General features: G+C 35.9%; 2 protein-coding genes across 2 annotated transcripts; one reads left to right on the top strand and one right to left on the bottom strand.

The window, feature by feature from the left end:
- Positions 1 to 1,081: 1,081 nt before the first annotated feature.
- LOC127264745 (3-isopropylmalate dehydratase large subunit, chloroplastic-like) lies at positions 1,082 to 7,727 on the top strand. The gene is made up of 15 exons (XM_051294251.1): positions 1,082 to 1,449; positions 1,565 to 1,711; positions 1,806 to 1,976; positions 3,109 to 3,261; positions 3,353 to 3,421; positions 3,510 to 3,626; positions 3,754 to 3,828; positions 3,936 to 4,013; positions 4,120 to 4,215; positions 5,106 to 5,155; positions 5,768 to 5,822; positions 6,019 to 6,150; positions 6,649 to 6,696; positions 6,796 to 6,954; positions 7,360 to 7,727. Exons 1-15 carry the CDS (start codon positions 1,402 to 1,404, stop codon positions 7,498 to 7,500), a joined length of 1,539 nt encoding a protein of 512 aa, XP_051150208.1. The 5' UTR covers positions 1,082 to 1,401; the 3' UTR covers positions 7,501 to 7,727.
- A 267-nt stretch (positions 7,728 to 7,994) lies between these two features.
- LOC127264744 (beta-galactosidase-like) lies at positions 7,995 to 13,706 on the bottom strand. The gene is made up of 18 exons (XM_051294250.1): positions 13,244 to 13,706; positions 13,080 to 13,175; positions 12,886 to 12,998; positions 12,683 to 12,749; positions 12,507 to 12,599; positions 12,000 to 12,143; positions 10,802 to 10,890; positions 10,626 to 10,731; positions 10,476 to 10,560; positions 10,129 to 10,247; positions 9,882 to 10,046; positions 9,628 to 9,803; positions 9,425 to 9,534; positions 9,243 to 9,352; positions 9,018 to 9,128; positions 8,820 to 8,930; positions 8,514 to 8,719; positions 7,995 to 8,415 (listed from the first exon to the last, which is right to left on the bottom strand). The coding sequence occupies exons 1-18, from the start codon at positions 13,400 to 13,402 to the stop codon at positions 8,307 to 8,309; spliced, it is 2,169 nt and encodes a 722-aa protein (XP_051150207.1). The 5' UTR covers positions 13,403 to 13,706; the 3' UTR covers positions 7,995 to 8,306.
- Positions 13,707 to 14,234: the final 528 nt, after the last annotated feature.

Below are 14,234 nucleotides of genomic sequence, written 5' to 3'. Positions count from 1 at the left end.
AGAATTCATCTGCCGTTTAAAGGGTTGATCCCGTTTCGACGATTTTTATTGTCCGACGTTGTGCTAGGGTTTTAGTGGCTTTCCGTGGAAAGATGTTTGATGTTATTATATAAATTAAAAATATGTAGAAAGATTTGAGTAAAGTGGGTGACTTTTTCTACCCGCGTGAACCATCACATTGATACGCTGGATCAATATCGACATATCGGTGCGAAGACCCCAACAGAAGCCAGAGCCTTTGATCAATTTCGACATGTCAGTGCGAAGCTCCCAACAGAAGCCAGAGCCGTTGTGTATGCTCTTTACCTGTTGGTTTTGCCACACGAGATTCCTCACTGTCTTCAACTAAATTTGTCCGAAAGTTCAAATGGTCGATTTCGATTAGTCAAAATATCAATCAAAATCGAATCTTTCGAATAATAATTTTAATTACAATTTAATAGTTTTGGTTACAATTTAAAAACTGTCGGTTGCAATTTAAGTCGCCAATTTATAGTAATTTTTTGAATAAATTAAATAACTTAGAAAATGTACAAAATACTTTGTGATTTTTTTTAAAAATTAGATAACAATTTATCTCTAAAAAATTATAAAATAAAAAATTAATCAATTTTATATGTATAAAACTTGCATAATTGTATTTTAGTAAAACACAAAAGGTTGATATATAATTTACCCTAATTTTTTTTCCATTTTTTTATTATAAATTTTTATGATTAACTTTAATTCTGATATTAATTTAATAAATCTTTATATTATTATAAAAAATTATGAATAATCCTTAAAAATGTATAAAATAATTATTTACCAATTTACTAATTAAAAATTAAGATTAAAATTAATTAAATATGTAAAAATAATAATTTAAAATTATATTATAAAAAGTTATAAAATTTAAAATATAAATGTAAAAAATAGTATTATATTATTGTTTTTTATTTATTAATATTATTTATTAACATGAATATTATTTTTATAAAAATATAGTAATAATTTTAATTATAACTCAATTATTAATATAATAAAATATCTATTTTATTAAAATGTTTTTCTCCTAATTACTCCTAAAACATTACACAACACACATCCACAACCACAACGCCGCGCCGCCGCCTGCACCAGGTTATTTCTTCCTCTCTCTTCTTCTTCCTCCCCATTCTTTCCTTTCTTCCTCCATTTTTGCTTCCTTCTCCTTCTTCTTCGTCTTCACCCACGCTGTTGCTCGGCTCCGGCGTCTTCACCCACCGGCGGTTCGGAACCGAATTGGCAACTCTATCTCCAACTGTCATCACCTCTCTTCCTTCCTGCTTTGCGCTGCTTTCCGCCGCCAAGAAAACGACCCTGAAGGAACCGAATTAATTCGACATCAATTTTAACTCCCTCCTCTTGGATTCAATCTCAATGGCGTCCTCTCTCGTCTCTCCGAGCTCCTCCGTCTTTTTCGATAAGGTCTGTATCTTTAGTTCTTCGTAATGGATGGAGTTTTTGTGAATTCAGCGCTTAGCTTTTCTTCTTTTCGATAATTGCACTTTCATCATGTCTTTGTTGATTTTTCGATTCTCAGAAAGATGCAGGCTATTCAGCTCTGTACCCACCTGCGGCTTCGTTCCAATTATCGGGTCCCGCGGCTTCCACGAAACGCGCGTCCAAGAAAATCGTGTCTGTGATGGCACCTCATCAATCGGAGCGCAAACCGTCCACAACAGGCGCTGTAATTTCAAATTATTTCCGTTTTGTTGATTCTGTTGCATTGCAGTTCAATTTCTAGGGTTTTGGGGTTAATTTGGGGTTCTTATGTTTTGCAGGTGAAGACAGGAATGACCATGACTGAAAAGATACTGGCCAGGGCTGCCGAGAAGAACCAATTAAGCCCTGGGGAAAATGTATGGGTCAATGTGGATGTTTTGATGACTCATGACGTTTGTGGGCCTGGTTGCATTGGAATATTCAAGAAAGAATTTGGAGAAAATGCGAAGGTAATTGGTAAAAATGGATTAGATTTTGTTGATGAATCTCTCTGTGTGATAGACATTCTTGAGGGTGTGTTTTTTCACTTGTGATTTGAGTTGTTTTGAAATTAAATTTGTGGGAGTGGAATGGTGATTGGATTGTAATGTTTTGTGTAGTGTTGAAGTCTTCACAATGATGTTTTCGTGCAGGAATGAACTTTTCTCACTGTCTTTTTGTTGCCAAAAATGAGGTTGAAATCACAAGTGAACGAAGTTTTGATGCCGTTGCTGCCTATGCTATTCTTGTTTAATAACTGCGAAAAATTTTCCAGGGTAGTTAATGGAGCCTTCGGCATATAATGAAATCAATGGGATGGGATAAAAAAGTTTTCTACTTATTTGTTAGGGGTCTAATGATTTTTTTGGAAGTTTTTTCTATCTTTAGATGTATCGAAGGTTCTAAGCTTATAAGCATGATTTTTTCAATCAATATATGTAGTTTCATTGAATATTTTTCTCCTAATCAAAGCATATTTGTTTAAGCTGAAATGTGGAAGTTGAGTTGTGATTTTCTTGTGTGTTTTCATGGGTTTTCCTGCTTGAGGATTTTTCCCCCCAGTTTTTCACCATTCAATCTCCCAATTTCCCAAAAATAAATCATACCTAATTCTTATTTTCCATTCAAAACATAGAATTTAACACTCATCTTTCATTTGAAACATCAGATTCGACACTTATGTTTCCGTTCAAGATATCACATTCAACCAATATTTCACCTCGAAACTATCAAAATCAAAAATCACGAAAGACCTCGAGTAAAATGTATCTTTTGGTTTTAATGTTCTTGAAGTGAAATAATTGTTGGATGTAATATTTTGTATGAACAATTAGTGTTGGATGTAATATTTTGTATTTTACAAATACTATGATAAAAATATACTATTTTCTCTTACAAAAACACCAAACTACTATTTAAATACAAAATACGTACACAACCAAACACAACCTTTTTTCTTACATACAGCTGGTATTCTGCAATCTGGCTTTTAAAATGAGCTACTGCCCCTTTTGTTTTGGTTTTCTCCCTGTTTATTAAGTACAAATCATTTTCCCCCCTAATCCAAATGACTTCTTTTTTGGTTTCTTTTCATAACTATAGGTCTGGGACCGTGAGAAAGTTGTAATTATTCCAGATCATTATATATTCACTGCTGACGAACGGGCAAATCGCAATGTAAACATTCTGAGGGATTTCTGTAATGAGCAAGATATCAAGTACTTCTACGACATTAAAGATCTTGGGAATTTCAAGGTTGGCTATTTTATTGGACCTATTAGGATCCCTAATTTCGTTTGTGTACCTTTACGTTATAGAGATTTATAATTATCGATTGCCATTGCAGGCAAATCCGGACTACAAAGGTGTGTGCCATGTAGCTCTTGCACAAGAAGGCCATTGCAGACCTGGAGAGGTATCAATGGCTAGTTGAATTTTTACTCAGTTCATTTTTCCCTCACTTGCCTCTCACAATTACCGCTGAGTCATCACTGTGCTTCTAGGTCTTGCTAGGCACAGACTCGCACACATGTACTGCTGGTGCATTTGGTCAATTTGCTACTGGAATTGGAAATACTGACGCAGGTTTTGTGCTGGGTGCTGGGAAGCTTTTGCTGAAGGTTTCTGTTTGTTTTTATATTTCTAGTTCTGACTCTACTTTCGCTTCTATCAGCTTGTTCTAGATTTGGTTAAAGTGTTTGATTTGTTTCTATATAAATGTATGCTTTTTTCATCAATGCGTTGCAGGTGCCTCCAACTCTGAGGTTTGTTCTGGATGGCGAAATGCCCGATTATTTACTTGCAAAAGATTTGATTTTGCAGGTTGGCTTATGTTTGTCTTATAATTCAAAAATTATATCTGAGCTTAGTTATCATGTGCAGTTTGAAACCCTTCGGTTATGTTGAATTTGTCGGTGTATCTTATGCAGATCATTGGTGAAATTTCTGTGGCTGGTGCAACATACAAATCAATGGAATTTGTTGGTTCGACTGTTGAAAGTTTGACTGTAAGTGGTAGCTGTAGCCTGTATCAGCTTTATTTTCAGATGGTTAGCATATTTTTATTGATTCACTAATGAGTCTTTTCATGTTTGCGGTGTTTAACTTTCTTAGATGGAAGAAAGAATGACATTGTGCAACATGGTTATTGAAGCTGGAGGAAAGAATGGTGTTGTCCCAGCGGATAGTACCACCTACAAGTATCTTGAGGTTAGTGTGTGGCACTTAAATAAATCTATTATACGGCTCTCTCATTCATCTAAGGGAGTTTCCCAGATACTTCAACCTGTTAGTAATTCCGAATCAGAAGTTAAAATGTACAATGACAACTGGTAGGTGGAGTATCTGTAAATAAAAGCATAACCAAAGAAGGTTTATTTTAGGTGTTCTAATTAAATATATGAGTTTATAACTAATTACTTAGTTAAAATTTGCCAGAAAGATTATCTATTTGTGTGGGGTATTAATGGAAATATATTATCTTTTTCAAAAAATGAAATTGTCTAATCATAAAGTAATTTAGCTCTGTTACTTGTGTTTTTGATTTGGGTTCATTTGGTTTGCTTCCCATATCTAGTTGGCATTATGCTTCCGATTTTTTTTTCTTAAGGTGAAACCCACTTATAATTTTTTATTTTGACCTCTCTTTTCAATAAGCAAACATATTTATATACACTTAAAACATTTTTAATTTTTGCACTACTATTTAAAATTTTTCCCTAAAAAACATCAGATTTAACACCAAATTTTTCATTCAAATTTTTGCTACTCAAACAACCCAAAGCTCAACTGAAAAATCCCATAATTTAAAGCAATGAAAAACTGCTTGGAAGAGAGAAATTTTTGCATCTGATTGAGAATTCTTTTTTCTACTGACTTGTTGCGTAGAAGAACCATTTTTCTTATGTGTCTATTCAATGTTTGCAAATACTGTTAGAGTATCAAAAAATAGGTCAGGTGATCAAAATATTTTAATGTCCCATTACCTGCTGTCTCCATGTATTATTATTTTCTTAGCGTCCCTCACCATTGCCTTGAACAATTCCATGCTTTAGTTATTTTGTTTGCAAGTGATAAAACATTATTTCCGTGTTTCTCAGGACAAGACATCTGTGCCCTATGAACCACTATACAGCGATGAAAAAGCAAGGTAGTATTTTATCACATGTACATGCCAAGTTTCGGGTCACATCTTTCTTTGCTGGTAGCTGCATTATTTACTTTCTATGATGCGCAATCTGTTGATTCTAACTAGAAATTTTATCCATTTATTTCTGTCCATGGCTGAATCGAAACCCTAATGAATGAACAGTGTGTCAGATTCAATGCTCAACTTTATAAGATTCAAGGTTTCCATAATGAAAATAAAGGAAATGCTTGAGAATAATGATTTCGATTGTTTGTCTGCCAATTCTATTTTCTTGTTCCATTTCTCATTGCCCTTTAAAAGTGATGAAAATATCTAGGTTTTCACCTTTATCGTTTGTATTAATCTATTTTCAGTAAATTGGAATACCCTGTCGAATTCTGTGAACCAGACAACATATAAAGATTTTGGAATGACCCCAATATATATGAGTACCGGACCCTCTCTGAGTTTGAGGTTTTGGAATAATGTTCAAATTTGATTCTTAAAGAAATCAATCTCATTTTATCTGATTTCTGAATTAAGTTTCCCGTGAACATTGTTTCATTCCAAATTTTATAGTAAATACGAGATTCTTACAGTGTATGCTTATTTGTTTTCCCCTTCTGGTGATAGATACCTTTCGGAGTACAGATTTGACATCTCGAAATTAGAACCACTGGTAGCTAAGGTGTGTGATTTAAGCTAGTTTGACTGATTTTGGTTCTTTGAGCAATAATTAAGCATAGTCATGTTTATTCATGCGTTATATCTCCCGACTTCTAAGTGCTTATGCTCATTATATGTCTCTATATATATTATCAAGTAATTTAGTCACAAACATTTCAGTTCTATTCAACCACTAATATTTACATATGTTTTTTCAGCCACATTCTCCCGATAACCGAGCACTTGCTAGAGAGTGCAAAGATGTGAAAATAGACCGAGTGTATATTGGATCATGTACTGGTGGAAAAACCGAGGATTTCATGGCTGCCGCGAAAGTCTTTCTGGCTTCGGTATGAATATTTAATGCATCCTTTAATTGCTCAAGTGTTATTTTATTGCTGTGAACCAGCAAAAAAACACATCGAACCACACAATCATAGATGCTTGTGTTTACTATTGTACCAAAGGCTGAACGTTACTTAAAATTTGTAAAAATTTGGCCGTTTAGATATCTTGAGGAAATTCCAATTTAGTTACGAATAGATATCTAACCAAGCAATTATGAAAAAGGAGATTTTATTTAGCCTTATGACAAATAAGAACTGTAAATAGCATTATATAGATGATCTCGAGATGTAAATCCACTTTATGATCCGGATTAAATTTTTTTTCGACTAGATTAGATTACCTATGGTGTGCTGAATTTTCTTTCTTTAATAAGTAAAATAGTTGTTAGAAGTGACGTAAAAAATAGAAAAATAAATTCTAAGTGAGCAAACCTCTGGTGTGTTCGTTATATTTATTGTGATGACATTCTCATGTGAGACTTTGAATTGTTATAATAACAGGGGAAAAAGGTCAAAGTCCCGACATTCCTCGTTCCTGCGACACAGAAGGTATGCTTGTTGGTTAAATTGTGTTAAACTATGATTTGGACATCGAACCATGTATAGATTTCAAGATTCTGCAATTTATGCATGTTGATGTTTTTTTAGGTGTGGATGGACATATACGCCCTTCCGGTGCCCGGATCAGGTGGAAAAACTTGCTCGCAGATATTTGAAGAAGCCGGGTGCGATACACCTGCAAGCCCAAGCTGCGGTGCTTGTTTGGGCGGGCCAAGAGACACCTATGCCCGCATGAATGAACCTCAGGTCTCCGATTCTTTAATTTAATTTTTTTTTAAAAAAAGTTCTGAACTATTCCCTCCGTCCTGAAAACCAAACTTATTTGGGTTTTTGTTTGGATACGGAGACTAAAAAATCATAATATTTAAATACTAAAGTGAGATAGGTAAAAAGTAAAATAAGTGTGTATTATAGAAAGTTATTACAGGGATGGTAAAAATAATAGGGTTAAGTAGAAAAATAGTGAGGAGATTGTTGTTATTTGTTAAAGTAGAAAGTGTTTTACCATATATAGATTATGGAAAGTAAAAGAAAGAAAAGTTGATATAATTTTGGTGGACGGTGCGAGTATTGATTTGTCACTGTAAAGAAAATTCTTGAGTAGGTTGTGTTAATGTTAAGACAGTGAACAATGTTGTTATTGATACGCAGGTGTGTGTTTCGACCACGAACAGAAATTTCCCAGGTCGTATGGGCCACAAAGAAGGGCAGATATATCTAGCTTCTCCTTACACGGCTGCAGCGTCTGCGCTGACAGGTTTTGTCACCGATCCAAGGGAGTTTTTGCAGTAAATGTTTCTTGTTTAGCGAGGCATTTGCGGATATGAGCTGCGTTGACACTTGCAGGTTTGTTATCTATTATTCTTGCTGTTTAAACTTATGTTAGAATTTGTGTTCTTCTAAGTTGTTGTAATTCTGTGAGGAAATGAATAAATGATGTTAGAGATCGATGAAGAACTTCAATAAATTGAAGGATTTGATGCTGACATTATAATGAAGATATTATTATGAATTTTCTATATTAGCTTTGCATTAGTTGACGATTCTATTAAATAATTTTAGCTTTCTATTTTATCAAATAATATTCCTCGATCAAGAATCTAGATAGCATATTATTTATATTAATACAAAGCACATTATAGCACTAATCAAGAATTCGGAAAATCATCGATGAAAAGTCGAGGAAGCATACGATATTGATTTTTTCAAATTAGTACCGTAACTGCCTCGTCTCCATGTATAGTCTATCGTCACTAAATTGAAAAACAACTACAATACAATCATCATACCGTAAACGCACCATTTATAAGTAATCGCTTCATTACATCAATGATGTTCGTAACAATTCTATACAAGTATCGTAAAAAAAAATAAAAATCTTACCAACTTATCCAAGTATAAAAATTCCTTTCTTCCTTATCACAGCCCGGAGAGTGTAGTAGCTTTACAACTTTCACTCCTCAGGGCCGAACAACCTGCAAGAATATGATCGAGAAAGATTCTTGCAAGAAGATTTCAAATATTCAGAAAAAAAAAGTTGTAACCGAAGACGAGGTATCTCCATCCATTATTTAGTCGCTAAATCCGCAAATCCTTCCTTAAAATGTTCGCTTAACCACGGAGATCTTACTCGGATCGCCTCCCCATTCCTCGAACACGACTAATACATTCCCACTCGGCTTCAGCCACGCTCGAGGAACATGGTACCTAAAACATATACAACATTGGTTTTTGTATTTTAAGATAGATGTTCGAAAATTTTTGGTTGTAGAAAAAAGGCGAGCGCAAAGTTAAATTTTTTGTACCATCTCTGCGAGGGCTGACCGCAGCCGGTCTGGCATTTCTTCTCATTGAAAGTTCCGGCGTAATTACATTCTCCGCAGCTGCCTTTCGCGATGTATCCGGGCCAATGTCTGCCTATGCTTTGGCCATTTATCCATACTTCGCCTTTTCCCATGCTTATCATGTCTAAAGCCAACGGATCGTTGCCATCGGGTGCATTGAATGTTGTCTGAAACGATTGAAAAAAATCGGATTGCGGATGTTTATGATGTGAGAGTTTAATCTCCCGATTCGGACATTATTGAAAGAGGACGGTAAGAAAGGCTTACCTTGTACCATGTTAGAGGTTGTTTTTGAGCCAAGAGCGACCCCTCCGTCCATTCGACCGAGGTGCTTCTTCTTGGAGCATCGAGGTTGAGGGATTCGCCTTTCAGACCGGCCTATATTTAGATTATTATTATTATTTTTTTTTCACACATTAAGTCGCGATTCGATAACTTCTTGTATTGATGGTGAAGAGCGCAAACCTTGTAAGACCATCTTTGTTTCGTCAAGTCGCGTGTCCCCTCGTCGAGTCCCTTCAATGTGACGGGTCCAAGAACGCCGGTATTCCACCTCTCGTAGTGTGTCCCAACATTCTAAGACAAATCGAAAAAACAAGAAAGAACACATTTTGTAAGAGATCCACTCGAAACCATTATACATTTTCGAACACCAAAATACAGGAGGAGATTGAAGAAAACTTAACCCACCGCTAGGCCTACGGAGACGCTAAGTAGCGATATTTTGTTGATTCCCGGCTTCAGGTTCACACCGCCGTTAAACGTTAGCTTAGGATTGTCCAAGCTCCCGTACTCGGTTCCTACAACGGATAGTACACAGAAACAATGTAAGATGTTCTAACATGGATAAATTTACGTTGTGTCTGAATTACCGGATAGCTTCCCGTTGACGAATACGTGCAGAGCATGGCCAGCCGACATAACTGTAAGCGTCGGCAATTGCCCGTTCTTTAAAAATCCCTCACCGGAACCTACATTTACGCTGCAAACCGAAGCAGCATTAGCCGACGACGATGTATCTACCTCATACGTCATTTTAGGACAAATTCGCATCGAATTTCTTCGAGAAACTTACTCCGTAAGGTACCATAAGTAGTCGGAGGAGTCTCGTGTGACGTTTATTTGCTCCCATAAGCCTTCCATCACAAGCGTGTCGCGATCGTCGGCCGAAGGGGTCTCCTCGCCGTACGATTGCCAATTTAATCTGTCGATAACTGGCACCATCTTCGCCGAAGAGCTCTTCGATTGCACCTACATCGAAATTAAAAAAACTTCGTTGGCGTTGAGAGAATAGAGAAAATTACGAATCGAAAGAGCGCGTTCGATTACAGTTGCGGTGTTGTAAACGGCAGTCTTGCAGTCGGGGAGAATGCTGATGGACCACGGAGGCAGATCGTACTCGACATTTCGGAATGTCAATTTTGTCGAAGAATTCGGGTCGTAGTTGGAAAGAAACGCCGCGCATCTCCCTGATTTCGTTTCGAAAACATGAACCTGGCGACGAAACAACGAATTAGAAAGAAAGATTATAGTTTCGACGAAAGAAGGCGCGCAGCGGTGACGACAAAATCGTTACCTCTTGATTTTTGCCGGGCCATGCGACGGCGGGGTTCGACGAAACTAAAGCCGGCTCGCATTGCTTGATTGCTTTATGCAAATCCCTTAGGTGTCCCCATTTCGGCTCGTTCAGAAGTCCTATTATCGTAAAAAAACAGAATTCAGACAGCACCGAAACGAGACACCCACTACAAAAAAATAACATATTTGTAACAGAAATTAGGGACAGTTGGCATTAGCAATGTGAACTTCTGTCCCTAAAGTCATTAGTAACGAAAAAATTGGATTTAGGGAAGGAAAAATTCCGTTACAAAAATATTATTTTTTTGAAGTGAACAGTGTTTTTGAAGTTATATTATGCGCTACCATATTCATCTATAGGAGCATCGTAGTCGTAGCTAGTGGCGACAAAACGGCCGGCTGATCGATCGAAATTGGTGCCACCGTGGTACTGCAGCGAAGACAGTTTAGATAAGGAAACGATTTTTCGGAAGGGACTAGGAAAGGTTATATTACCATGTAATAATTGAAGAATGAGCCGTTGTTTTGGACAAATCTTGCGACTGCAAAAGCCAAATCTTCGGCAGGTCGACGAGGAGGCGGGCCTCCAAATTGCGTATACCTGAAGCACACATTGTGAGAGGCAGAAAGAAAATTACGATGAGAACGAAAAGAATTCGCCGTAATACTACCAGCCGGTCCAGGCTTCTGTCCACATCTTAGGTTTATCGGGCTTGTTCGGGCGGAAGCCTTCGCAGTAGAAACCATTGCAGGTATCGATCTGTAACAATCGGACATGATTAATTAGAACAATCTATCTTCCTAGGAAGGCGATAATTCAAAACAATGCTAACAACAAAACAATGAATGACATATAGCAATAGACGATGCACGATTTATGTTAATATAATACAAATACCATAAATGAACTTATAGCACATGAAAATTGTCCACACAGTACATAAAATGTTGTACTGTCAGTATATGGTTTCAATTAACAGAGTATACTCTATAAATTGAAATTACGTATTGTATGCCTATTTTTTTTATGTGCTGACCTCCCCCGAGAATGTAGGAATATTTGGTACGATGTTAGTATGAAATTTTGGTATACTGAAAAGTTTATAACACAGTTTTGTGCAATATTAGTATAGAATTTAAATATACCAAAAATTTTAATACTACATTCCTTCGCCTCTGAGGTCTCATTTACTTTTTTGTGAGTTGATCTTTGAATATTAATTATTATATCAAAACGTAATACAAATAAAAAAAAATTACAAAAGTATTTCCATTAATGTCTTATAATACTAATAGAAGGACAATTATATAACAAATTATAAAAATATAAGAATATTTTTAATATTAACTACAGTAAATATAACCCTTAAAGGCAGAATACTCCCTCCGTCCACACATAAAGTCAACAATTACTTTTGGAGCGGTGTTTGAAAAATAATAATATTTTAATTATAGTGGGTAGTTAAAAGTAGTGTAATGATTTTTTGCTCTTGCATTTTGGTGTAAAAGTAATGATGTGATGTAAAACAGAGGTATTCGTAGAAAAAAGTGAGGTATTTAATGAAATATTTACTTTGTAATTATACGTTCCAAAATAGAAAATATGTATACTTTCTAGTTGAACGGGGAGAGTATAACTACCACTAAAAAAATAAAATATTAATAACTACCACTACAAAAAAATAAAATAAATTAAGGACTAACTACGGATGACATTAGAATCGTGAATTTTAGGGACCCTAATTTCGTTCATAATATCATTAGTAACTAAAAAAGTGAATTTATAAATAAAAAATTTTCGTTACAAAATTACTATTTTCTTATCGTGACTAACCTTAAAGCACAAAATGAAAGTAAAGGAAATCTTACAATGGGATCAGGGGCAGTTTCTTGTTTGCACATAATCCAAGGAACGCCAGTGTCCGTTCCGACAGCCATTTTTGCCGCCCAAGCAGTATAAGCTTTTCCGGGAGCGCCGATCTCCCACTCGACCGGTCCATATTCATTTTCGATCTGCAGTTTCCCAATCCATAAGAACACAAAATGCAAGAAAATTCTGTTACAAATACTATATAATATTCCCTTCGTCTCATATCTATCTATTCGTTTGCCTTTTTTTTCATGGAGTTTTAAGAATATTAATATTATATTGGAAAGCAGCTAAAAAGACTAAACTAACTTTATTAATATTGTATCATGTAAAACTAATGACAATATACAGTTTCTAAAAGAGAAAATCGTAATTTGTTATGAGACAGACCAAAATAAAAAAAATGGATAGATTATTAAGGAATGGATGAAGTATGTAATTAATGATGTATTTTCATATTGAATTAAATTTTTAGGTAAGACGATCGTTTAATGCATTCTTTGGACCTGAGACATGATAATAGGCCCTCCCTGAGGCTCGAATAAATTCTCCGACTTCATCAAGCTCACAATTTTCTCGACAAATCTTTGCATAGCCACCTTCAACACGAGATTCAGACAGTAAAAACAATCGAAAACAACAAATGTAGCATTGTATATTTATTACAACAGCGGCGTCGAACCTTGAACGGCTGATTATCGGTCCGGAATTCCATTCCCGGCACGTATTTTAGCCAAACAGGGAATCCCCTGCACCCAAAAACAGGGGAGGTTATTTCTAACAAAGTTTCGATGAATTAACAAACTCAGGACAGGACATCTTATGGTTCAAATCCAAAAATTTTGTAAGAACAGTAATCACTCTAAATTAAAATTTCCAGTTTACCCAAAATTCCATTCTGCACAGACATAAGGCCCGATTCTGAGATGAACATAGAGCCCGGCCCGCTGAACAACCTTGATGAACTTCACAAGATCATATCTACCTTCAAAATTATACTGAAAAATAACAGAAATTAAATCAAACCGTTTCTATTTTCCAGGTTGTAATATGGAAACAGGTTTTGAGAAAATTTTTACATTTCCAGGAGATGGCTCGTGGCCATTCCAGAATACATATGTTTGGATTACATCTAATCCTCCATCTTTAGCCTTCTGTATGAGCTCAGGCCACATCTACAAAAATAAAAAATAAAAAAATTATAAATATATCTGTAAATTATTACAAAGGGGGGGTGGGGTACCTCAGGGGTGCTCCTAGGGTAGTGAATCGAGCCCGAAACAAGAATCTTCCTCCTCCCATTAATGACAATCGATTTCCCGTCGTAGGAAACGGCGGCGGTAACTGAACTACAGGCCAGTGAGAGGACGACGGCCATAGCCAAAACCTTGAGGCCTAACATCGTACGGCTCTTCTGGGAATCTCCGAAACAGAAAATGGGTTTCCTTCTGTGAGTCGAAAATCGCTTCAAATTTCGAATCCCATTTTTGTTTTTTTGACTCCGCACGCAAAATGACAGAAAGAAAACCGCGTCTCTGCTAATTTATTTATGTTTTTTGTGTGTGTCTTGTTCCTCTTTTCTTTCCCTTCTTCCTTTTGTTGCTTCTTTTGAGAATGAATTTCTGTTGCAAGAAAAAAAAAAAAAAAAAAGGGATAAAGAGGATTTGATTTTTGAGTGGTGTTCTTGTTGAAGTGAAGAGAGTGTGCAGTGCATGACGAGAATGGGGAAGTTACAACTGCTTTTTATAGAATCGATCGATCGATCGAGAAAGCAGATAATTTGGTATTCTTTTTTTTTGGTTTTTTTCGAAGGCCCACATTAATTATTCATTCTTTGGTGGGTTTGTTCGATATTTCTAACTAATTGGCTCGCCATTTTAACTCTCCCAATTACTTTCTGTGAATTTCTCTGCCCCTAACAGAAATTAGGTACTGAGGAAAACAGCCATGAAAACGATGTTTTTTTTTTTTTTTTAATTTTTTTTTCGTCGATTTCAAAATTTGATGGCTTGAATTGATGGCGATTAAAGTGATGGGTAGAGAAAGAGAGTGGGTAGAGAGTATGGAAAACAGTTGGGGGGGGGGGGGGGGGGGGAGGGAGAGGATGGAGAGTTGAACGAAAACCAACTACGCCATGAATTTGTTGGTGAAGGATAATTATTTAAAATAAAATAAGAGAAGAAGAAAGAAAAAAAGGCGGGTACGTGTGAAATGGTGAAATTACTGATTTGGGC

Source organism: Andrographis paniculata, unplaced genomic scaffold (genome assembly GCF_009805555.1).
Source record: "Andrographis paniculata isolate CXL003 unplaced genomic scaffold, ASM980555v1 Contig71END, whole genome shotgun sequence".
NCBI classification, from domain to species: Eukaryota; Viridiplantae; Streptophyta; class Magnoliopsida; order Lamiales; family Acanthaceae; genus Andrographis; species Andrographis paniculata.
This window is presented reverse-complemented; position numbering and strand designations above follow the sequence as displayed.

Excerpts from the sequence above, each read along its gene's own strand:
- LOC127264745 (XM_051294251.1), top strand. The coding sequence starts at position 1,402 with ATGGCGTCCTCTCTCGTCTCTCCGAGCTCCTCCGTCTTTTTCGATAAG. Across the intron at positions 1,712-1,805 it reads AACCGTCCACAACAGGCGCT|GTGAAGACAGGAATGACCAT; the intron begins GTAATTTCAAAT and ends TATGTTTTGCAG. Across the intron at positions 3,422-3,509 it reads GCCATTGCAGACCTGGAGAG|GTCTTGCTAGGCACAGACTC; the intron begins GTATCAATGGCT and ends CTGTGCTTCTAG.
- LOC127264744 (XM_051294250.1), bottom strand. The coding sequence starts at position 13,402 with ATGTTAGGCCTCAAGGTTTTGGCTATGGCCGTCGTCCTCTCACTGGCC. Across the intron at positions 12,999-13,079 it reads ACGAGCCATCTCCTGGAAAT|TATAATTTTGAAGGTAGATA; the intron begins GTAAAAATTTTC and ends GTTATTTTTCAG. Across the intron at positions 9,804-9,881 it reads CCGTTTACAACACCGCAACT|GTGCAATCGAAGAGCTCTTC; the intron begins GTAATCGAACGC and ends ATTTCGATGTAG.